Genomic DNA, 25,326 nt, shown 5'->3' on the forward strand with positions numbered 1-25,326 from the left:
CTGAAAAGTATGACAAAAAGAAAAATACAGAAAACAAAACCAGAGAAAGATTAAAATCCTCCCCTTGCTCACTCTGAATATGAAGCAGAAGGAATGTGATCTATCTTTGAATGTGCATTTTCCCAGCACAATTCTTATGCGCACATTTCTGAGTGCTCCCCAGTTAATCACAGGTTCAGAGACTCAGAAATTTTTCTGGTAACAAAGCAGTGATCTGAACAATACTTTACTGGGAGTTTTTTTATTGTTGTTCTGAATTTCACACTGGACCCCCATGTGAAACAGATGTCGAGGTAAAAAGTGATCAAGAGAACCTGAACACTCCAAATGTCAGAAAACTCCCACCTCAGTGAATAGAAAATGCTACAAACAGAAAGTGGTAATAGATCCTGGGTTTTGTCCTTTTAGAACCAGAAATAACCTTTTTTACTGGCAGAAATTCTATGTAAATTGCCATAAAATTTGGTCTGAGTTCCATTTCACAAGTACTAGTAGCATGAACAGATGATGTTTCTCCAATCCCAGAAGTAGGACTAGAAATCTGTCTTGCTGCTTTTACTGCTTCTAGCCAGGCTGCAAACAGATACCTTGTGTGCAGCCTTTCCCTTTCATCCATTTATCCCCCTAATAGGTTGTGCCTTCTGTAGAAGATGCAAGCAGGAATCCATAAATGGATGAGACCCAGTGGAGGAAAATTCACTTGTAATTCAACCTAATTTCTCCAAGTCTAAAAGAAGTTCAGTTTAGATGTGAAACCTGCTCATTTAGTTGGTTCAATTTGGTTTGATTATCCCTAATAAGAAGGATATGAGCTTAATTTTCTCCCCACAAGGAAAGCATGGTTAAAAAAGCCATTCTCTATCTATTTATATTTATTTCAACTGTTTCTAATGCTCTATGGAGATAAAAAGCAATAGCAACTACATCCCAGCTCTTTTGCTCCATTAACCCAGAATGGAATGACTGTGAGGTTTTCAGCTCTCCCATACTCTGCCATATTCAAGAGTGAGGCAAACAGATGGGGCTTCATTTCCTTCCATGTATGGCAGGAGCTTCTGCCAGGTATGCACTCAGCACACGTTTTTTGTGATGACACAAAGCTCCAGAGGTGACAACAAATTCAGATTCATCTACACAAGAACACTTATGTATGTGTTTTTTAACATAGATGAAATGTCACATATTTGCAATACATTTGTACTGATTTGAAATTTCTGCCAAATACATAAACACATGTAGAAATATGTATGTGTGTGTGTCTGTGTCTAGAAAGTGTTCTTAGTGCAGCTTTCACAGCTGAAAGCTTTGCAAACATCACAGTGACCATAATTATTTTTCAAATTTTGCTACCTCTTTGGGTTTTTTTTACATGAATTTTATTCACTTTTGATATAGCATGCTGAAGTTAAAGCTTTGCATCTGTTGATTAGAATACTAAACTTCAATTTTCCTTTTAATAAATCATAGTTTTTGCATTTAAAATTCTCATTTTGTGGAAAACATAAGCTGAGCTATCACAAGGACAATGTTACCTTAAAATAAAAACTGATAAGCAAACTTCCAAGGCTCAAATTCAATCAACACCTTCTATATTAAGGTGAACTGCTACAAGCCAAGAAAGCTGGTTCTAACCACACAGCTGGACAGACTTCACTCCTCCTTGACTTTCAGGGATCCTTGAGTTCCTTATTCTGTTTTCAGTTTCATCATAAAGGGGCTAAGGTACAAGTTCACTAGTTTTTCTACTCTAGCTACTTTTAAGCTACTCTGAAGCTAATGAAGTCAAAAAACCCCTGTGTTTGGGGACTGGAAACAGCCAGGTTTGCCCAAAACTCTGCTGCCAGGTGTTGTGCCTGCCTTGTGGGTTGGTGTCCTTTGAGCATCCCTCTACTAAACTTCTATTAATGGAACTTTGATTACAGGGTAATGTGTTGTCAGATTTTCTGGCTGCTTTGAGTGGTTTTTTTTCCTTTAAAAAAAAAAAGCCATGCTGTTAGCCCAGCCTCATGCTATGAACCTCTCTTAATTCCTCTCTCTGTCCCCTGAATTCACAGGCAAATTTCCCCTATTTGATTCAGATGGTAGCCAGAGACTCCTGGAGATTTTTCCTCTCAAATCTATAAACCCATGGGGGTCCCCAGACAACTCTGTGAAGCAGTATTTGGAAATACAAGCCCAGTGGGCTTTAAAACCTTGCTGCATAAAAGGTTGCTCTCCTGCAATTCCTAGGGGTTTGCAAATGGACCAAGGTTGCCCTAGAGCAGGAACTGTAATTAATTTAGCACCATTTACTGAAAGCAAAAGAAACTGGCCTTTTTCTTCTTCTCTGAAATACTTTAATGCATTACAAATCTTCAATTTGTAAATGCTTGGAGTCTTTTTAATTAGGGAGTGCCTTTCACCTCTGGAGAAGCTTGTTCATAGCCTAGCATTTTAAGAGAAGCAAAGTTGACATAATGAGGCATCTTAACACAGTTGTTATTGAAAGCATTCATTGATCCTCTTCAAAGAAGAACTAATGTTGGTTTTACTGCAAAACTGCTATTAATTGCCCAATTCTTTTTTGCTTGTTTGCCTTCTAAGCCTACCTCACTCTCATTAGCTCTCATACTGGGTACTAAAAATCAATTTTAAGGTAAAACTGGCTGAGCAATGTAAGGAACTTTACAGGGAATATGACATATTTTCTCTTCTTAAACCAGTATCATACTTTCTACTTCAATAATTCAATAGAGAGGATGACATGCTTACCTGTGCACACTACACCGGTACAAATACAATGCTTAGCACATGAAAATAAACAGCTCAGCAGAAAAAAAAAAGGAAGAGATGGGCTAAATTATGCTTTGCTAAGACATTCCTCACAATGCATTGAAAAAGGAATATCAAGAAAAACTGGTCTGTTTATAGTCCCCATGTACCCTGAATACCTGTATTTGCTGCTGAAAAGACAAAGAGGACAAACCTTACTATCAATTTCACTGCTCCCCAGAGCAGACTGGATCACGTACAGCAATGCATCTGTCAGGCCATCACACTCCCTCATTCTTCTGCGGGCCTCCTCTCCAGCAGAGCTGACATTCCTGCAAGGCAACAGCAAGGGTCACTATCCACACAGCTCCCTGCCCCACTGAAACCTTCTCACAGTTCACACACAGATAGAACACACGTTTTCCTTCTTCCTCTCATCAGGTCAGAGCTGTGAATAATGGAGACAGCTGCGAATGAGCTCAGGAAATGTAACGCAGAGGGGAACAAATGGAAGACATCAGGTCCTCCACAGGATGGGGCTGAGTGGCAAGCAGCATGCGCCCACCTGCATGGGGAGACTCATGGCCCACTAAATTTGGAGAAGGGCTGATAATTTTCCTTTTTTCCTTTTTTCCTTTTTTCCTTTTTTCCTTTTTTCCTTTTTTCCTTCCTTCCTTCCTTCCTTCCTTCCTTCCTTCCTTCCTTCCTTCCTTCCTTCCTTCCTTCCTCCCTCCCTCCCTCTTTTCTTTTAAAAATATGCATATGTACATATAAATCAGGATTTAAAAAGTATAGAGGTTTTGACAAATACATCTCCTAGGAACTGAAGGGCCCAGTATTTAGGGTTCTTAACCTGAGAGAAAAATATTATCAGAGCATAATATAAAACACCTGCTGTTGCTTGCGTCTCATTTTACATGAGTGTTTCCTTTTCTCTTTCATTTTGAGAGAATGTTAATGCCTCAATCTTCTCTTTATGTAGTTTATTTTGCATTGCAAAACCTAAGGCCTCAGATTATCTTAAGAACATTGTAATTCTTGTGTTCCTTAGATGGGGCACATGGCCTTCTGAATATATTTATACTAATCCAATTAAAACAAAATTCACTGCAAAACATATTGTGTCATAAAGTTCAGATACACAAAGAAACAAATATGTATGAGTGAGCATTTACAAACAGAATCTATATTTGCTAACATCAAGTCTCCCAGACAAAAACTGCATGCAAATATGCATAACAGGTTTGATTTGGACATGGGTGAATTAGCAATCTCAAGAATGGGGTAAAACTTTTCAGAGTGTCTTTCAGTAGGGGAAGATAACCCTTTGCTGATGTGGCTCATCTGCAGCTCTTCCCTCCACACTACTAAAGTTTACACAAAGAACATTAAAAGCACACACACCAGACCTATGTAGTTAATGCTAATGTGTGGAAATGGAAGGGAGGACACTGGCCCATGAATTTGAGAAGAAGGCAAGGCACTTTCTGTCTTTTATGCCACTTTCAATGACCTTTGCACTAAAGGTGGAAAAAGCAGAGGAATCCTGGGAAGGAGGAAAAAATTTCAGATGGAAGAAGATGAGAAGACTTAGGGCTAGGTTTCCTTTCAATCTTTTTCTGCTCTATCTACTTCATCTTGCTCTGCCTCCTTATTATCTAAAAAAAAAAACTGAAAAAAGCATTTTCATTTCCCCAAAGCAACAAAGAGTCCTATAACTGGACAATCCCCCAGTTCCAATGCAGGTTCCTAACTGACTCTGCCCCCTAAACATATATGATTTGCCATCTATACTTGCAATCCCCACACAGTCCTAATTAGTGCTGCTCTCCCACACACAAACTGGCCCAATTAATTCAGTACTGTTCCCTTCACCTCAGCAGACAGCTTAACAAAAAACATATAGCCCCGGAGCACTGGAATGAATTCTTGTATCTCTCTAGCAAACAAATTCACTCTCCTTGAAACCCCTCATTTTTGGCCACATTACACATCAGAAGCCTGCCCTTCATAACAGCTTGCAAGTTTTGTGTTGTCTGGTTCCTCTGGTCCCTGAACTCTAATGCCTCCTTCCTTTACCTCTCTGCTGCTATAAGATCAGCAGGTGAGTGGTTTTCCTCCAATACATGGGGAAACTTTCTTCTAGGAAGTAGGGTCTGGATAACATCAATTGAAAAACTCTCTCCCTTAGAAGTGATGGAAACTTCTGACTTAACTTTGTGTGGCAGAAATAAGAAGGTAAAAATATAGAGTATGATCTTCCCCAAACAAGTATCTGTGCCCTATATTTGCAGGGCTGGGGACTCCACCTGAAGTAGAGCAGACCACACTCTTTTAAAGGCAAGAGCTCCACTGATATTCTGAAAGGGCAGCACATGTAGGAAAAGCAGAATCATGAACTGGAAAAGCTCATTGTGGGGTTTAGAGTGAGGACAAGAAGGATTATTTGACTTCTTTCTGAAACTTCATTCTCTTACCCTCTAGGCAGATAAGGACAGCAGTAGGTAGATAAATATATATGGGGAGAGGGCACTGAGGCACTGGTGCAGGTTACCCAAAGAAGTTCTGGATGTCCCATTCTCTGCTAGTGTTCAAGGCCAGGCTGGATGGGGTTTTGAGCAATCTGGTCTAGTGGAAGATGTTACTGTCCATGGTAAGGTGTTAAAATTCAATAGTCTGTAAGATGCATTCCAACCTTAACTGTTTTATGATCCTATGACTGCATGATGAAGAAAGTTGTATCCAGCCCTAGAAGAGCAACTGCAGAATAGGAGGATGCTGAGGAAGAGCTCTCAGCATGGCTTTGCACCTTTCTTTGCACCACTAGGAAAAAAAAAAAAAAGCTGAAATATTTCTGAATCCTTTTAAACAGGTAGATCTTCAAGTCTGTACTAGAATAATGAGTAACTAGAATAATAAGGCTTCTTTAAATACTGAGTGCAAGCTTTTAAAATAAACTGATTTAGACACCACCAGAAACAGAGATATAGTCTCCCTGATCTTCTAATTGAGGTGATTTTTCCTTCTCTCTATCACAGTGAACCGCCTATCACCTTGACTGTGCAGAGCCTGCAGAGACTGTCAGCCTCTCAGCTCCTCTCCAAGTTCACCAGAAACTCCTCCTCACCAAGACAGCAATGTAGACAACCTTATAGTCCCTGAGCTGTGAGCTATCTGCCTCATTCATTTCCAGCAAACAAAGAATATGAGGCCTTTGCACAAAGCAATACAGACACACCAGGGGCACATCTTGCGCAGACAATGCATTTCCTGGCTCTGCATGGAGGAGATGTTGAGTTGGGTTCTTCTGTTTATCATCCTTCCCCATTATGCTCCAGTTGCTCCTTTAATCAAGAGATGGATATTCTGAATTCCCATGACTGCCTTTTCTTCTCTTACAAAAGTCACTGTTTACTTTCTGCACTGACTCATAGCTACTACAGCCCTCACTGAGATATGGTGCATTTATTTACATAGGAAACAGCTAAAAAACAACACAAATCCCAACCTTGCCTCAGCATTTTGGCAGAAATAATCAGTTGATTATTTCAAAAGAAATACACCCCAATATCTAGTTAGTCTCATGTCACCTCTACTGAAGTAATCACTCTTAACTGAGATCATTCACAGAGGGTCTCTAATACAACCATGTTCAGGCTATGCAGTTCTGCAAAAGAGAAACACGTTCCAGATTTAATGAGCGGTCAAAGAAAACATGCTGTCATTTAACTTGGACATGCTGTAGCTGTCAGTGTGACAGGGAATAAGACATGATTTGTCATTTGTGAATTTACAGGCCACTGTGCAGATGTTAAATTGGAACATTAGCAGTATCTCCTGTTGGTAAGATGTCCCACTAAGTCAGTGAGTATTTTTCCAGCGTCACTTTTCAAACAGGTGAAACCATGTTTTCTGGATGTCTTACAGGATGTGGAGATACAATACACAAGTTTTCAGGGAAAAAATACTTCTCCATTATAAATGCAGCCCACCCTGTATACTTTGTGTATACTTAGTGTAAACTCTATTCATGGAGTACGTGAGCCATAGGCTGTCAGTTTGAATCTAACAGGACAAGGAGTCCTTCAGCCTGCCATAAAACAGTAAAATGAATTTCAACTAGAGTCCAGTCATGCAGGAATACCAAGAATACAGAGGGCTGAAGAATAACTCTCAGTTTAGTCAGAAGGTTCCAGATAGACCTCTAAAACCCAGCTAATGTAAATGGCTTTTTCTGATGAGAAGAAGACTAAGGACAGATGGAGCAAGAGCTCAGACCCATGGTTCATCAAACTGATTTTCTAAACAAATGGCAGATTGACTTTGCTAATTACCTAGGAATGGGAAGAGAATTTAAATAATCCAGCTTCAGTTTCATGGGAAAATGTGCCAACTATCATATCATCACCTGAAAACTATCAGCAGACATGATCCTCCATATCTAGGGCATGTCAATCCAAAGCTCTCGGGATATGAAGGGTGTTGTATAAAGGAGTGCACTGTGCAGAACACACTTGGCTCCTGTCAACCCTGGCACTAGCATCAGTTATTCAATGCCATTGTTAGGCTTTGAGGTAGGGGAAGACGGGTGGTGCCAAGCAATTTCTTTCTGCTTTAGGGTCATTTTGCATACATTCATACAAACTGTGGAAAGTTCAGAGCAATGTCCTTATGATTCTAGGATAACTAAAATAATCTGCCTTATACAGGGGCAAGACATAGATTTCTACAGAAATATCATTCAGAAGGCAAGCCAGTGTGCTGAGACATGAACTCTGGATATGGGAATATTTAGCAAGCTGTTGAAACTACTCCCAAGGCAGTTTTATCCATCTCAAAGACAGAATTAAAGCATCTGCACCTGCCTTCCCTAAGCATGCTCAGGTCTTGCCAAGTAGTAGGACCTTCCCTGTAGCAGCTATCAGTCTTCAGACTGCAGATCTCATTGAAGTCATGCCAGATAATGGTTGAAAACAAATAATCTGCATTTAGCAATGGTGAAATTGAGACAGGCATTCCTCAAAGCCCCATGATAAAAAGAGAAAGTATGTTTAATATCTAGTATATGTAATATTTTTGTCATGGACTGAATAAGAGAGGACAGAAATGGGAAGGATAATAGCCTAAATAAGCTGGAAAGCACAAGTTATCTTCAGCATGACACTTCAGGGGCCTTCCAAGTATATAATTATTGCAAGAAGTTTTGTGTAAGAGGGACTAATCATAAAAGCCTCAATCTTTTTCATCTTTCTACAGGTTATAAGAGCCACCAAAAAAAGATTTTTCACAGCAAGGGGGAAAGGTTTACAAAAATCAAGAACTACACCAACCCCATTAATATTATAGCAACTGCGATTATGTTTCCCTGAGGATACCTAGGAAGGGAAAAGCCCTCAGAATACTGAGTAACTGAGTTACAACTGGCACACAAAATAATTTTCTTTAAATCAAACAAACAAACCAAACAAACCAAACCAAACAAACCAAACAAACAAAACCCCACCCGGAAACTGGCCTTCTCTAGATCTGCTCTTTTATATGCTGCCTGTTTCTATTTCTGCCTGACTGAGCATTTCTCCTTCAGGCACCAAGCCTTGTCTCAGGGGGAAGCTGGCATTCCCAGTCCCATCAGAGGGTGCTGTGGTGATGATCCTCTGAGCTGGCCTGCCATCTAACACATGATCCCCTAGGAGCTATTTCTGTATTTCTGTGCTTTTTCTGTACACTCCCAGCTGCTTCTGGCAGCATTCAGGCTCTTTGCTGCAAGTGTTTAATACAGTGACACAGACAGCAAAATGAAGCAATTAACACCATGCATGAATCCATCAAGTGTGTCCAGTGTTGTCAGCAGACCCTGTGCAACCATACAGTTTGGGGGGTTTTTTATAGTGAAGTAGACCTCGAGTCACATTGGCTTATCTGTGAGTACTCAGTGCAGCCTTTGGACATGGAATAGATAGGTTAGCTGTAATAGTTCTGGTTACTACTGTAACTTTTAGACAAATTCTGATTTTTTTAATCATTTGTACAGTAAGAATTTTTAAAATAATCTCTTATTGCTGGAAACTAAACTACCTGATAAGACTAGCTATTTCTCAGACAAAACAGAAATTTAAACAAAGCAGTGAGACAAAACCTTAGAAAACACAAAACGGTTCATTCTTCATTATTAGAGTTTCTAAGTGCTAGGTTTTCAGTGACTATATAATCAGCTTATAGTTGGGAAGTAAAAATAAATTAAAATAGATTTTTCAGTCACTGCCACAGATTTCCCTTTAACTTTTCCTGATGTGAATGACAGTTCAGTGCAGTATCACCAAAATCAGCAATATTTCTTCTTCGTAAGTATTCTTAGCACCACTTATAGCTTTCTCTATAAGCTGGCTTCCAGAATTTAGCAATACTGTATGTGGATTAAATTTAACCTAAGTTTTGGGGAAAACCTGTCTTGTATTAATTAGAATAGCTCAATTTTGTTAAAGAAGATCATTCTATATCAAAAAGGAACTTGGCCTAAGTGAGCTCTTTCTCTCTTAGGTATTGCTTTCCCTTTAAAGAATACTTTGCAATTAGACAAACATCTGACAGTCTAATGTGGATACAGTCTTGGTTATTAACCTTTCCATCAAATGCTATGACAACGTTATTTAGCTTTGGTTATTCAGTGGTACCTGTTGTTTTCAAAGCATCAGAGCAATTAGCCTACCAAGTCAAGCACTCAACAGGTGCCTTTTACTGCTGTGCTTCTGCATGTCCAATCCTGAGGCTAAATGCATTGTTTTTAAGGACTGCTCTGTGGGATTTGTGAAGCAGTTGACTCCTAATATAATTTTTTGCTATTTTGATAGTTTTGAATGATACATGATGGGACAGCACATGAACTGCAATAAACATCTTTAAAGAAACTGTCTCCATAAAACAAACCCAAAACTACCCCGAATTTTCTGCCAGGAACAATTTTGGTAAGATTTCATGCTATAATCAACCCTAGCTTCATCTGAAAGAAAAAAAATTTCTAATTTCCCCTCTCCTCTTTTGCTGTGTTTTCATTTGATGTGCAATTCTATTTAACTACAATACACATAATTAGACATAGTGTATTGAGGGAATCTTTTAAATTATGGTATAAAAAAAATCCTACCTGCATCAAATTTCTGTTTTGATATTTAATTTCTCTGACATGTAGTATTTGGTTTCATAAAAATCACTGCACTCATTAATGCTTATCTGTGGTACAGACTCTGAAGGGTAAAATGGGAATAGTTTAAACATGTCAGTGTCAATAGTTTTCTCCATTTACAATCGTCATGTTGCTAAATGGAGCTGTAGATGTGTTGAAGACTGCAAGAATGTAAATGCAACAGCATCAGCTTTTGATGCTCCAGCATTAAATACCAGCATTAGCTCAAGTACTTCTGTCCTACAGAACCACTGTCCAGAGGACTCTGCAGCTCTTACTCTGTTCATGGACTGAAGAGCAACAGGACAAATTTATGGAGAAGGATGGCACTGAGGCTGCCAAGTGCAGGTATCACTCCCTCCACCAGCACTCAGTGAAACACCCACATGCCCAGTGGAAGCACGCCCTGAGGAACTACTACTGGTCCCATTCCACATTTCTTCCCTGGCTACCTGTTCTGATCACTGTGAAAACTCAAAATTGCTGTGTCAGATGCTTCAGCATTGGAAAGTAGTCCATTTTCAGTTTTCTGTTCAGCTTGTTATCTTATTCAGAACAAAACTGATCAGACATAAATGGCTTTCAATTAACCTCATTCTACCTATTGTTTATCAGGTTATTTTCTTCAAATCCTTATATATTGATCTGTTTTGATGCTCTTTCTCTACATTAACCATTCAAGCAATCTCTAAAGAATTATAATTCAGATTATTTGTACATAATTTCTATGTCTAATTTCTTCTCCACTAAAAGATGAAGCCTCTGTCCTGTGGGAAAGCCTTTGACTTGCATGAGCCTGCCCTAGCAAAAATATTTCTGCAAGAATAAAAATGTCCCCTCTTTTATTTTTTGTAGGCTGTAGTCTCAGGAAAAACTTGGTATTACAACTGCATTCTTAAGAACAATTGAAAAGAAGCAGACAAAATGCTTTAGAGCTTGCAGTAAGCATCAAAGAAATATACTATCTGTAAAAGGCAATAATTTACTGTGTCTAAAATATTATTCTGAGTGTACCAGCACACCTTACACTGCTGAGACCTCTTCATAAAATTGTTTGAATGTTATTTCTCCAATACAATTTTAAAGAAAAGTCACTCTCCTTCAGTGAAAATTGTAACATACACAACAGCTGAGGAAAGGATTTTCATTCGTACCTGAAACCTGGAAAAGGAATTTAGCCAGCTTCTCACAGTGTGTGAAATTTCTTGCCATCCTTTGATGTATTTGACCTTTTTTTAATCTTAAGAACAACTAGTACTAACAAATGAAAAAAAAGTCTTAGTTTTCACAGCTCTTTCCCCATGACTTAATCCCAGTGTAGCTCGTGTGCTTTTCAGGAATACATGCAAGCCCATTTTCTATGCAGTGAGAAATATTTCAATGCCTGAGTTGGTCATGATAAAAGGGGAACTTCAGAATCCAGCATGGGGCCAAAATACATTTCTGACCTGCTGCCAGGTTTTACCTGGAACTGGTCACTACTAGTGGGCACATTCTACCTACAGAAGACATATTTGACTATAGTAATAGAAAAGGACCAAACCATCACATATAAGCATGATGCCTTTTCTAGCAGAACGGTTTTCCTATTTAATAAAACTTCTAAACAACAACAACTAAAAAATCTATGAAAAAGTTTCACAAGTATAATTTCTGTAATCAGAAAAAAAAAAAAAAAACAAACCAAAATCTAAGGGCAAAACCTACGAAAAACAGACTTTGGGTTATACTTTCTTAAAGTTCATTTGTTCAATATCTTGTGGTCTTAAAGGACTAATTTGTGCATCCTTTCTCCCTTCTCTCAAGTAATGATGAACTCAGTACCAGAGATTTGGTACCCTCTGGAGCCATCCTCTGCTCCATTCTAATAAGGCACTTAGAACTGGGTCTCCAGCACACTCAGAAGTCTTTGTGCAAAGAATGCCATTGCACTACCTCACAGAAGCAAAAAAGGAAGTGATATGAAGCTCAATATCTCTGTATTAAAACTTTCTCAGTCATTTGAGTGTCTTGCATTCCAGTGAGTCCTGCAGTCCCTAAATTCCCTTAACTGAAAACTATGGAAGAAAAAAGTGCTTTAATGCTAAATTGTGGCTCCCTGTCTTGGTCTCCTTTGTGGCTCATACAAATAAATGGAACAGTAAGAAGTCAATTTTCTAGAAAAACCAGCCCATTTAAATATCCAGTGAATGCCTGTTGCATGGAAAACAGTCTATTTGCCACATAGACCCACTGGCCACACAAATTCAGTTTAAGAGCAACCAAACAAAGGTAGTAAAAAGCAAAGTGTCACAACTGTCAAACTCCTTCTACAATATAATGCAAGAAAATAAATCTGTGATTCAGGTATAAACCCAATAATTTTACATTTCCAAATAACAGAGACTTTGAAAGGATGGGAAGCTGAAATGAGTTCTCCTAGTTTGATGATAAAGGGATGTGAATGCATTTCTAGGCAAACAGGAAAGCCACATCTTGAAAAAAATTAAAAATAAAATTAAAAATAAATAGAGCTTATTTCAGACATAGCAACTCAGGAGAGCATCTGTATGAGGAAAAACTACTTTAAACCCTGGGATGGGATTCCATGACACTGTCATTTTGGTTTCTCATTGTTAAAACAAGTATTCTACTTGGGCTAGATGACAGCTCAGATGTGACTTTCTAGTTGTATAAATATGAAAATAAATAATGGCATTAGAGATGGATTTTGGATTCCATTTTGACAGAAGATTACACTTTTTATGCTCTGATTTTCACTTTTCCATTGGGCATGCTGATTTTTAAGTTGACACTGTTGTTACTAAACCATCCCTGAAAGTTTTTTATGAGGTATTATAACATATTGCATATTTAGTAGACACTTAAGCTCAAGTAAGCCTGTTTGCCTCTGCCCTTAAATGTGAAACATTTAAAAGCATTATCAGGAATGCAATTCTTCTCAGGTCTTATGAATCAAAGTACTGGAAAGTTATACTGCTCTCTTGCTTTGGTTTTAGAACTCAGTGGACAAGATAACTGCAAAAATATGACCAGAAACAGTGTAAATAGGTATATTTAATGAAGTTACCAGTCTAAAAATCCTATGAATAAAAATTAGGTTCCAGAAAAAACACAAGCAATATGCAATCCTATCAAACTGGAGGAACAAACAAACAGGATGGTGATTGCTCAAGTAAGATGATTCCCTTAACCTACAAAGCAATCTCCCTGTCACATCTGAGTTTCAAGTGGCTTCCTGCATCTATTTTGCAGTCTTGAAAAGCCATTATCAGTGCAGTGCCTTGAGAAGAAAGGAGGGTAAATCAGCTTTGGTTGTTGACTAATCAGATGAGCACAATTAATTACAACACCAATCAGTTCATGAGATTATTAGCTTCATCTCTTTTTGATCAGCTACTTAGAAATTTTAGTACAGAGGATAAGAAGTCACAATGCAGAACACTTATTAGAGTATCAGAAGTATGAAATGCTGCTCTGAAACAAATTAAGTTAGAGCACAGCAAAGTAGCACAGCAAAGTAGAAGACATGCTTTTCATCAGTGTGATTGCCCATGCTCTCAGTGAATTGACTGCTATGGACATTTATCTGGCTGGAGTCTCTCTTCAAATCTGAGAGGCATCTTTCTTCCCTACCAAACTAAAAATCTTTAGAAATGCTGCTTTTTTGCCATTTCTCCCTGCTCTTTGTCTAAACTAGTGTGCAGTATGTAAGTTCTTTTACTATCATAATCCCGTCATAAACGCTCTGTTACCAGCTCCTTCTTCCAAATTTTCAGTTAGGCATCTCAAAATTAGTTTATTATTTGCTCATGTTATTTCTTTCTAGTCACATAATTAAATGTACTGTTCCTGTGAAATTGCATTTTCTTATTTCTAGAACAATCTCAACCCTCAATTTTCTTTTCTTTATGCTTTAACTCCATTGAAGACATCAAGGTATCTATGCTGTTTCCCAGTAATAGCATCTCAGATTGCTATGAATTTTTGAGCTAAATACCTGTTAAAAAAATCTCATTATCATAAATTGCCTAATTGCAAAAACATATAATGTGATGCATAATAAATTACAATTCTTATGCTTTGTCCAAATGTGCCTTCAGCATAATAAATAAATAGATATGTATGTTCGTGTCCTATTTTTATGACAGTTCACCTAAAATTGCCAGTGTGCATCCTACCTCACATTACGTCTCATCTCCAAATGGCTCCAAATGTGCACACTGAGGGATGGTGAAAGAACTGACCCTCTAGGGTGCCCTTCAGCCCAATGAGCCCCTGTGCATCAGTGCTGCTTAGCACCATGCTCTAACCAACTGAGCTAATCTCAGGGCCAACCTGTAAAAAAGAAGGGGATCATTCTACCACAACTCTTCTTACTCCCACCTAGTCCATGCCATACAGAACAATGAACAAACTCTCCTAGGAGTGTTACTGTCGATGCTCTGCACCCCTTTGGCTGGTACTCCAGGGATGGCATCTGACAACCTGGATCTTCTGCCAGAACCAGCTTCTTACAAGACCCTACACTGCCCTGCTTTGATGCCTGGCTCTACGTATGTCACAGGAACTGCTCAGGAGGTATTACTTATTGTCAGAGATTAAATTTTTCCCTTTTCATTTTAACAGATACCCTTCGAATCAATTCGCTCATTCCTGCTAAACTAAATGCCAAATTCAAACTTTGCATTGGTGCCTTAAAATGCTTGCAAGACTCCTGCATGTGTATCAGACTCTCTACTTTGTTATTTGCTTGGCCATGAAATACACTATTATGCTTCAGATATTTCCCCCTCCCATCTGCAAAGACATGCATTTAACACATTACGGTATTTGTCTCATCCTGATTCTTCCTATAAATTGCACCAAAACACTTGTATGCCATGAAAGAAGAGGACACCTCACCCTCAACCCTTCCTCTTCCCCAAAATATAGTTTGCAGGAGCTGTGAGTATCTGACTGAGTAAAGTTTTCTGCAGAATCATTGTCTCCTTTCTCTCATGATGCACCTTTGTGCGTCCTATTTCCATCAAGTTGCACCTTACATAAGAGGACATGTACATAGACACATGTTTCTTGGGCCAAGAGACAGAATGCATTGTGTTCTAGAAACCCACAATTCACCAAAAATAAAAAAAAAACAGTGGGGGAAAAATTTATGCAAACTGAATAACCAGAAAAAGTTGAGAGTTGGTTTCAAGTGCAAAGTTACTGGTGCTGTGACAAACTTCAGCCTCAGTCACTAGTTAATTATTCCTATGATGAGGAATTGCTGCAGCTGTTTTACTTTTCAGTTGACAATAAGAATTCCTTGAGCAAGAGATACTCAGCACCATCAGTACCTGCTGCCATGGGACCTGCTTTTACAACAAACCTCACCTCTAACAGTGCTCTGACTGCAGTGGAGCTATGCATAGGAAAAGATCCTCTGTATGCTTCGTTTACCAGTCAGACCAAATTAGCAAAAAGATAATTACAGCTTATAAAGGTGCCTGTTCTTTTATGAATAAACACTCATTCTGATTTTGTAATTATTATTTTACCATTCTCAGTTAATTGTCAGTTACTTGAAAACATAGCTTCCTCTGAAACAGTGCAAACACAATTCCCTGAATTACAGTAAAATTTCCTGCATTAGGTATAAAGACTGCAAATTATTTAATAGAACTTCAGGAAGCTTAGTACTTATTTCTCAGCTCAGAGAAGATTTCCATTGCCAAAACCTTGCTGAAATAAATATGTTAGTACCAAATCCAAGACCATTTTTTCTTCCTTTCTTAGCAGGTGGTGTCGCAGACATCTTTTCATTAAAAATCCTTTTTTAGGATTTTTCTTCCCGAGAAGCTGAGAGGCTTCAGGAACAAAATGTAAACAATGGTTATCTGCTGCCATGGAATGCAACAGGTGCATCTGTGATTGGCCCATCTTGGATGTTTGCAATTAATGGCCAATCACAGCCCAGTTAGCTTGGACTCTCTGTCTGAGACACAAACCTTTGTTATTCATTCCTTTCTATTCTTAGCTTAGCAGCCTTCTGAGATGAAGCTTTTCTTTCTCTTCTTTTTAACATAGTTATAATGCAATATATATATCAAAAATAATAAATCAAGACTTCTGAAACATGGAGTCAACATTCTCGTCTCTTCCCTCATCTGAAAACCCCTGTGAACACCGTCACACAGGTGGCTCTGGTAAAATGACACTCCATCAAGACAGTACGTGTATAAATTGAGTATTGCAATGTTCCAGTTCCTTGTCCTTGAGTTATCTTTCTGCCCAGAGCAGACTGTCTCCATGTCCCTCTTCTGGACTTGCTTCAACAGGTCCATGACCTTCTGATTTTGGGGGCCCCGGAGCTGGATGCAGCACTCCATCTGCTCTCTCAGGAGAGTAGAGCAGTGCAGGAGAGCCATCTCCCTCAACCTCCTGGCTACACTGCTTTTGATGCAGCCCAGGCTACCACTGGGCTGTAAGCACACACTCTTGGCTCATGTCCAGCCTTTCATCCACCAGAACTCCCAAGTGTTTTTTGGCAGGGCTGCTCTCAGTGGCTTCTCCCAGCCAACACTCACCTCTGTGATTGCCCTGACCCAGGTGTGGCACCTTGCAGTTTGACTTGTTGATCTTCATGAGGTTCTCATGGGCCCCACTTCTCAAGTTTGTCCAGGTCCTTCTGAATGAGACCCCTTCCTTCTCTTGTGTCACCTGCACTGCTCAGCTTGATGTCACCTGCAAATTCACTAAAGGCGCACTTGATCACTGATGGTGATGAGCACCAGCCTCAAGACAGAGCCTTGAGGGGCATCACTCACCAAAGTCTCCCCCTAAAGATAGAGCCATTGACCACAACTCTCTGTGTGCATCCATCCAGCCAATTCCTTACCCACCATGTGAGACAGAGGTATTGGAGGGGCCTCAGCTGGGGCTCACCCTCTCTTCCCTACTGCAACCAGAGTCAAACAGTGATTGGGCTTTGCTGAGCACAAGCACCACTCCCTGTATCCTTGGGCTCTGACAGCTGGTAAGTGTGTCTCTGATCACAGCTCTGGGAACTTCTTGGCTGTATAAAACCACACTAGGGTTTAGAGGAAGGGAAGAACTGCACACCTGCACTCCAGGAACACCCCCAGGCACCAATGGGTGCCACTGAACACTTCAGGGATATTCAGGCACTATATGAACTCTTCTACTGGAGGAAGCTTTGAAAAAGTTATCTGTATTTCATGTGCAGTATTTATCCTGCACTAACTTTCTCTGGAGACACAGGGTCTACTCTGAGAATATTCACTGGGAGAACAACTGAGAAACAATTATTCTGCAGTTCTTTGCTTGATGCTATTCCACAGTGCAGTGAAGTCCCTATGATAAAACTCCTGGTTACAACACACAAGAAGTAATCCATACCCAGCTTCAATTTTATCTGCTTAATCTGCCTGATTCTCACCAAATATATCTTCACTCCTGCCTCACCATTTTACCTAAAATGTTGCCTTCAGCATCATGGTATTAAGCCACACAACACCACTGTCATCCATGTCATCTGTTCTCTTGAGAATCTCCATGGAAAGCAGCACCCTGGCAGATGGAAAACACAAATTCAGTGTTTTCCCACATTTTTGGGGGTGTGCTGGGCTTCTCCAAATACCAGTGGTACAGCTGTGATGGCTGCAGTCAAAGCCACTCACATGATTTTTTTGGTGAATGCCTGAAATTCAATCCACACCATGAAATATTTTCTCAAAACATGCTTAATTAAACTGGGCTGTTAAACATTCCTAATGAGGCAGCAAAACCTCATACACCTGTCTTTGCTATCCGTTATAGCCTCCTAGGAATCACGTCATGCCTATCAATATGTCTCCTACCCTCTTTCCCCAAATAAAAGTTATATCACCTAGGTCTTCAATTTACACATTTATAACCCAAAGTCCACTTGAAAACTGGCACTATAACCTGCCTCAGAAGATTCAGGCAGTCTGCTAGGCTATAAACTTGATTTACAAATCTGCTCTGTTAACTGAACAAAACATGACAGCCAAAAAAAATAGCAATGCCTGAGAAGTTGATCACTACTATAACACCAGAAAGAACAGCAGTAACAAACATAAACTCTCAAAGTTTACTTTAAAGATTAAGTGCAACCATCTTTATTTATTTAGACCAATAGTGGAATCACTCTGAACAAACAACACAGAGTTCTGGAAATACTTCAATATACGAATTCACAGAACTCCAGAAAAAAATGGAAATATCAGTGAGATTGAAAAATGGGACCTAAATGTTCTAAAGTTGTATTAGTTAGGTAAAGTGATTTTAACACTTTAAAGGTAAAGTTTTTTTAACAAAAAAATCTACTGTCTTTCCTCTATGTCCAGTTCTTCAAAAATTGTAGTATTAATATTTTGCATAGAATTTTCAAGTTTGGTTGCAGTTTCAAGGGGATTTAACTGAATTTAGAAACTTACAAATGGCAAGACACTGTGAATGTAATGGTCAATACTTTTTCTCTGCAATTTTATCTTGATGTAAAGAATAAGAAAAGCAGCTTGCAACTGCAATTCTGAAAATGTCTATTTAAATTAACATTAACTAAAAATGTCCAATATTGTAACTGTACATATCAATTTAAAGTACCATCAAAATACCACTTATTTGCTTATTTATTAAGAGAACCAAAATTAACACTTATTAGCCTATGTGACCATAACTGAAAAAAGATTTTCAAATACAAATCTTCCTCAAGCTGTTTGGCTGACATTTGAAAGTAACATACTTGCAATTGCTAATCAGCTCATTGTTGTAACACGCTTTACAGACCAGTACAGTTAGAAAGTCAAGCACTGAAAACTCACTTAATACCTAAATTAAGCTGGCCTCTGCATTCTTCATTCTACCCATTTTACAGAATGGTTGTGATATGTTGTCTACGCTGTCACTTTTCACCCCTGTAGAACTCACTGTGTGTGCGGGAACCCACCACATACAATGGATTTATTTGATGTGAATGTCAGTTTTGCTTAGAAGGGTTTGTTGGGGCTGTTTTCCATTAGCCTGCTCACCTCTGTCAGCAAGTGCTCCATGATCAATGCAAGGCAAGATGAATAATGGCCCTGACATGAGAAAGAAGGGAAGGGAATTTTGTTCTATTCCAGATTTTGTCTCAGAGCTTGTACTTTCTGTATTCCCAGTTTCCCAGGGGCTTGACTTGGAACTTGAGTCACTCAAGTAATCTTAGAGTTGTTGGTTGGAAGACCCATCAGGAAGCCATCAGAGTCCAGCCTGCTACCTGTGGAAGGATTATCAAGACCAGATATGGTCAGTGGTTTTGTCGGAGAGCCTTGAAGTGATCCAAGGATGGACATTCCACCACCTCTCTGTTCCAGAGCTGCACTGCGTACCTGGTAAAGTGCAATGTCCAATCTGAACTTCCCAAACTGAAACTTGTGACCTCTTCCCTGCACCCTCTCCAGATTCTGAGAACTCTTATTGAATGGAGTAGGCACAAAGATGGAAAAAGTGTTGCCCAGGTGTCCATAGCAGTACCACGAAAAGGGAGGTAATCTTCCATGCACCTGCTGGTCACAGATGCATCCCAGTCTACCATATACAGGAGGAAAAGACATTACTGGCTCATATTTGGATTGGCGTCCTCTATAAACCCCAGTTGCTTTTCAAAAGTGTGCTGTTTTAGTCATGATTTACAGCCTGTACTAATAAAACAATAAAGGAATAGTATATTCCATCAGCACTCTCCTTTCATCCACGTGGACAAACACTCTATCACACAAGGCAGTCATGCTCACTAAACGTGATTTGCAATTGGTAAATCCATGCTAACTGTTCCTCCACCATATGCTTTCAAATGGATTCTAAAAAGTCATAGTCCATGCTTTTTTCGAGGTTTGAGATAAAGATGATCTTCAGACTATTTCTGTTCTCCTCAAAGCCAGATAAATTTTCAGCCTTTCTCTACTTCTCAGCCACCTCCCCAAAACACCAGTGCGACAGATGCCTCACAACTGCACCAATCAGCTTTTTTGGCAGTACCCTTGGGTAAATTCCATCCAGTGTCATGGATCCAAATATATACATACATACATACATGTATGTATGTATCTTCTCCAAATAGCCCTTATTCTGTTGATGCTTATTCCTGCTTCTTCTTGCTCTTCTTAAAACACACTGAAATGTACAGGAGTCCAGGAGCAGGATTTGCCTGATAAAACTGTGGCACAACAGATGTTGAGTTCTTCAGTCTTTTCCCTTTTATCCATCACTAATTTGTCTTCCCCATGCATTAATAGACTTATATTTTCTCAACTTCCTTCTCCTTTTAGGATACGTATGCTTCTAAAATCCCCTACTGTGACCCTTTATATTCCAAGTTACCTCCTGCTGGTCTTTGATCTTCCTCATTTTATCTCCAAATGCAGCTTCTCATATTCCTTTAAAGGAATATGAAAAGCTGCATTTGTTGTTCTGGTTTTCATTCTGGTTTCTTCTCGTGTTTCAGGAGACTTTCTGTTTACCCAAGTGAGTGGTTCTGCCATAATTTCCAGTCTTCCTGTATAGCAGCATGATTTGCTTCCAAGTTTCCAGCAAGCTGATTGCTTTTTGTTTGGTGGTTTGAGGGATTTTTTTGTTTGTTTGTTTTGGGTTTGTTTTGTTTTTTTTTTAATTTGTGCACACTTTTCTCCTCTGAAATAGATTCACAAAGGATTCCAAGTCTACTGAGTGTGTGACTGCCCTGATGCTGTGGTCAGGAGGAATTATCAAACACCTGGGCAGGTATGTTTAACAACCAAACTTAAACTTAGAAGAATGCCACTAGAGTAGTTGAGAATAACAACCTAAATGTATAGTAAACAACCACAGGAGGCTGATATCAGATGCAGTAGTCTGTACTGCTGGCTGAATGTGAACCTGCTGGAGGGCACGCGTACCCAGTGCTGCAAGTTACCTTCCACTTGCACTGCCAACATCATTCCTATTTCCTGCCTGGGTATCAAGGACTGCAACAGCACTACTGCTTCAGGTGAGAGAGCAGCAGGAGCTGTGCCGAAGTCCCTAACTTCGTTTCACACTAATTATGAAAAAAGCAGAGCAAACTCCCAAATGGCATCTTCTGGAAACATTCTGTTTCTCCTTGCAGATTCTAAGCATGAGCAAATATTTATTATTGATAAAATTGATTAATTATTTGTTTCTTACTGAATACATGAACTTGCAAGAATGAATAGCACAAGGACAGACCTCCAGCAGAGAGGAGTAGATGTGAAATGATTAAATAGGAAAAGCATGAAGAACCTTAGATGCCTGCCAAGAGACCAATTCCCAATACTGCTGCATGTCTGCAGCAGTAAAAACTCTAGGTATTCAGATGTCACTATAAACATGATCAATCTCCTTTCTTTCCTTATCTAAGAGTAAGAAGTAAGGAAAGAAAGAAGGAAATGTTATTATTAGTACTACTTGAAACCAAGAAGAAAATGGGTGGGCAGTTTCACTGTTATCCTCATAACACATTCCTGCTCTTGATTTAAGATGGGGGCTTATGAGGGTAATTTAGATTATAAGGAACAATGGAAATCAAATACTTTTACTGATGGCAGCTACCTCAGAAGTTTTTGATAAATGAAGGTCAGTACATGACAGTTACCACAGTATTTAAAAAACTCCAGTTCCTGCATATTTTAAAAAATCTATTACATCTGATACAAGCTGTGGCTTGCATTAGAATCCCCCAAACTGTACTAAATGGAAAATACCTGAAGTACCCTCACGCAAAGTTAAATATATTTATTTTGCTAAAGTATGATCAGTTGAAGCTCTCACATATTTATAGGAGAGGAAATATAAGGGTTATGCTACTTTCATTTTGTAAACTCTAATCTTTTTAGTTTATAGTATAAAGATAATTTACTATAATGGTCTACCCAAACCATTGAAGAATGGCTGACTACATAACACATCCACTAGCAATAAAAGATAATGATAGGGCTCATGCTATGAAAAACTAACATTTGTTTACATAAATTAGCCCCTATTTAGCAATTACACTGCATGTCTGCCATAAGGTCAGGTAAAATGTAACCTCAGCAGCAGCAACACTGTAAGCATTATAATTTAGACAGAGATATGTTGGAGAATTATGGGGGATAATTAATCAGTTAATGCTTTCAATGGTGTTTCATGATATGTGGAGCCATGATTCTCCAACAAAATATTTGTGCTAATGCAATCACTTCCCACTGCCTCAAAACAAATTCTACCAACCCCATTATTCAGACCAAAGAGTACAAAAAAAAGAAAAATATATAAATACATACAATTCCCTCTAGAGATGCACACATCTTCCTGTTTTATTAGAAACTAATTATGCATTTTCATTACAGATAATAATACTAGAAAAGTGCTTAAAGTACCTACATATTCAGGGGAAACAATTGTAAAAAAACCTGATTATTTACAGATCATCTTTGTAAACACAAATGTGATATACATACAGCACTAGTATGCCTCTAAACAACCAGTACCTCATTCAGGTGTCCAGTTAAATAAGACACCTAAAACAAGTCATAAATTGCTTTTATATTTAAAGGAAGACAATTTGTTTTCCTGAAATCCTTCGAGGTGGAAACACTGCCTGTTTTTGGACTCCATTTTTTTGTGGGTTTTTTTTTTTTTTTTTTTTTTTTTTTTTTTTTTTTTTTTTTTTTTTTTTTTACTAAAGCGCAAATAGAATAATAATAAAAAAATCTTGGAAACCTTTGAGTGATTCAGTGCCCAAGGACTCTTTTAGCTGATTATTCTATAACCTAGGTGAAAGTAAAAACAAAACTACCAATTCTCTAAAAGGGAAACAAAAAAAGCAAACATGTTGTTATTGTAAAAACAATTACAAACTCCCATGTCATTCCTGTATAAAATTTCAGTTCTGAAAATGGTATCATTCCTGTGAATTTCCCTCTTCCCTGTTTCAGGGCTGGTGACTCCAGTGGCAGCCACACTCCTGCTGATTTTGCTGGTGGATCCTATGCCTTGTGTGTGGACCAGGTGTCCTCAGTAACCTCTGCAACCCAGGGACAGGTAAGGGTGACAGGTTCCATCTAAGAGTGGGCTAAGGAGGACTGCACTGTTTCCAAAGCACATTGATATCCAGCACAGAAGATACCACCCTTGTCACATCACCATCCTTAATGTTAAATTAATAAATCTGCACCCTCCTTACTTAACTTGTCTCTGTTGGTTCTTCTCTTAAATGTGTCCCAGCTGATCCTTCTGTTGTGCACAGCAAATATTCACTCTAACTCACAAATGTTTGGTTTTGGTCATGCTGTTGGTGAATGCAAACAGAAACACCACTCCCTGCTCTGCTCCCTTTATTACATGGGCTATAAAAAGGATGACCTCCCACTTTAGTTTGTTAACTAAAAATAAGATAGTCCTTATTCCTGTGGGTTTATGAAACATAGATAGTTCTGAGGTGATAAGCTGTGCCCAAGGCCAGGCAGCTGTAGGAGTGTAGGTCTCTCTCCTCACTGACTGCAAGTGCCCACCTGTGCAGGCAGACCACGAGCACAGGCAGCTGACCCTTATGCCTAAATAACTACCATGAGTGCAAACAACATTGGGCATTTTCTCATATTTGCTTTGATAAGAAGACACTCCTTTTTAACATGAAGTCTGGCAAGCAAACACAGCAGGTATCAAAATCAACCAAAGTCAATCAATTTGACTAGTCAACTAAAAAACCTCCTCAGCACAAATCAATTATATAAAGTGAACACAGGGAATTCAGTAAGTTTTTTGTAAAGAACTATTTTTATTATCCATTCTAGTAGGTATTTTTACTTCATTAGGGGATTAAAAAACCTCCTAAACTCAAATTTGTGAGGGCACAATACTTATATTGTGCCCTCTTGTGACCACATTTTTAAAACACTTTTCAAATATTGTTCTTTTGTGCACAGTAAATCCAATACAAAGATGGATGAATGACAGCAGGGGGAGAAGAGGAGGTGTTTCACAATACTACTGTCCTTCAAGAGGAAACACTGAAGCTGGAACCAACTAACTGCAATAAATGACTACATGACAAAAATAAATGAGCTGTGAATGTAAAAAAGCTACACTAGGACAAATACTTCAAAAGTACTTTGTCACAGAAATTGTCTGCATGGAATGTGTAATCCTAGCTAAAAATGGTATTATAGAATCACAAAATGGTCTGGGTTGGAAGGGGCCTTATAGACCATCTGGCTGCAGCCTCCCTGCCATGGGCAGGGACACTTTCCACTGTCCCAGGTTGCTCAAATTGCCATCTAGCCTGGCCTTGAACACTTCCAGGGATGAGGCATACACAACTTCTCTGCACAGCCAGTTCCAGTGCTTTACCACCCTCACAGTAAAGACTTTCCTTCTAACATATAATCTAAACCTACTCTCAATTTGAAACCATTCCTTCTTGTCACTATATGCTCTGGTAAAAGGACATCTTTCAGGCAGATGTTAAATGTTTTTATAGTACAGGCTTATGCATTTAAAATACTGGATTCTTAATTTTTTTTTTACTGAATGTATTTATTATTTCCCAAAAAAACTGTCCCACCAGTAACAAAGATGTTGAAAATACTGTATATGAAGCTAATTTAGGGAAGACAGTCGGGAATAAACACCTGAAATATAAACCCCCCAGTATCTCTAACTAATTTTTGAAAAGGGCAGTGTGCCACCCTGTTTTCCATATTAGACGGAAATTAGCACAGACTTTGCTTGCAGAACACACAAAAAGCCTCTCCTTTTGTGATGCTGCTGCCTTTCTGAGGCAGTGTTTGCAAGGCTGTGTCTCAGTAACCTGTAGCTGGAAATCAGCACCACCTTGCCCAAGCTTTAAACCATCTCACTTTACTTGTGTGTTAGTTTGTATTATGACCACAGAAATATTCAAATTGGATAAAATCAACAAAATAGAATTTAATTAGTAAAAAACATCACTTGCTTTTTACTTCAGTTTTTATAGAAGCATCAATTTACCCTCAAATCACCTGTCTACTTTACTAATCCTCTCAGAAAGGGGGGAATCCATTTTATTGCAAGTAGTGGTCTTCCTCTCCATTTCTCAATGTGTATCTTACCAGACTGCCCTCTCTTCATTAAAAGAGATCAACAAAAAAATCTTCCAAAGTGCTACAACTCCTCTATGGAGATTTGCAGAGATGATAACAAGAAAACAATCTCAACACTCACTAATCAGTTTCACAAAATATGATATTCTGAAATGATCTGCTTTTCAGAGTTCAGATCAGACATTCTAAGTGGACTGCAGACTAAGCAGGCCTGGCAGTCTGCATTTTTCATTCCACCCCTCAGGAGCTGTATTTTTATTTATTTAC

General features: G+C 38.8%; 1 protein-coding gene across 5 annotated transcripts in view; it reads right to left on the minus strand.

The window, feature by feature from the left end:
* The window catches only part of CTNND2 (catenin delta 2), a 639,750-nt gene that overhangs the window by 93,920 nt on the left and 520,504 nt on the right, over nucleotides 1-25,326 (minus strand). For all 5 annotated transcript variants that reach the window (XM_054284533.1, XM_054284531.1, XM_054284535.1 and 2 more), the window contains one exon: nucleotides 2,966-3,083. In XM_054284533.1, coding sequence (XP_054140508.1) covers nucleotides 2,966-3,083 — 118 coding nt within the window. The remainder of the gene's footprint in view (nucleotides 1-2,965; nucleotides 3,084-25,326) is intronic.

Source organism: Melozone crissalis, unplaced genomic scaffold, assembly GCF_028551555.1.
Source record: "Melozone crissalis strain CALT ecotype California unplaced genomic scaffold, PUWL_Pcris_2 ptg000042l_1, whole genome shotgun sequence".
NCBI lineage: Eukaryota > Metazoa > Chordata > Aves > Passeriformes > Passerellidae > Melozone > Melozone crissalis.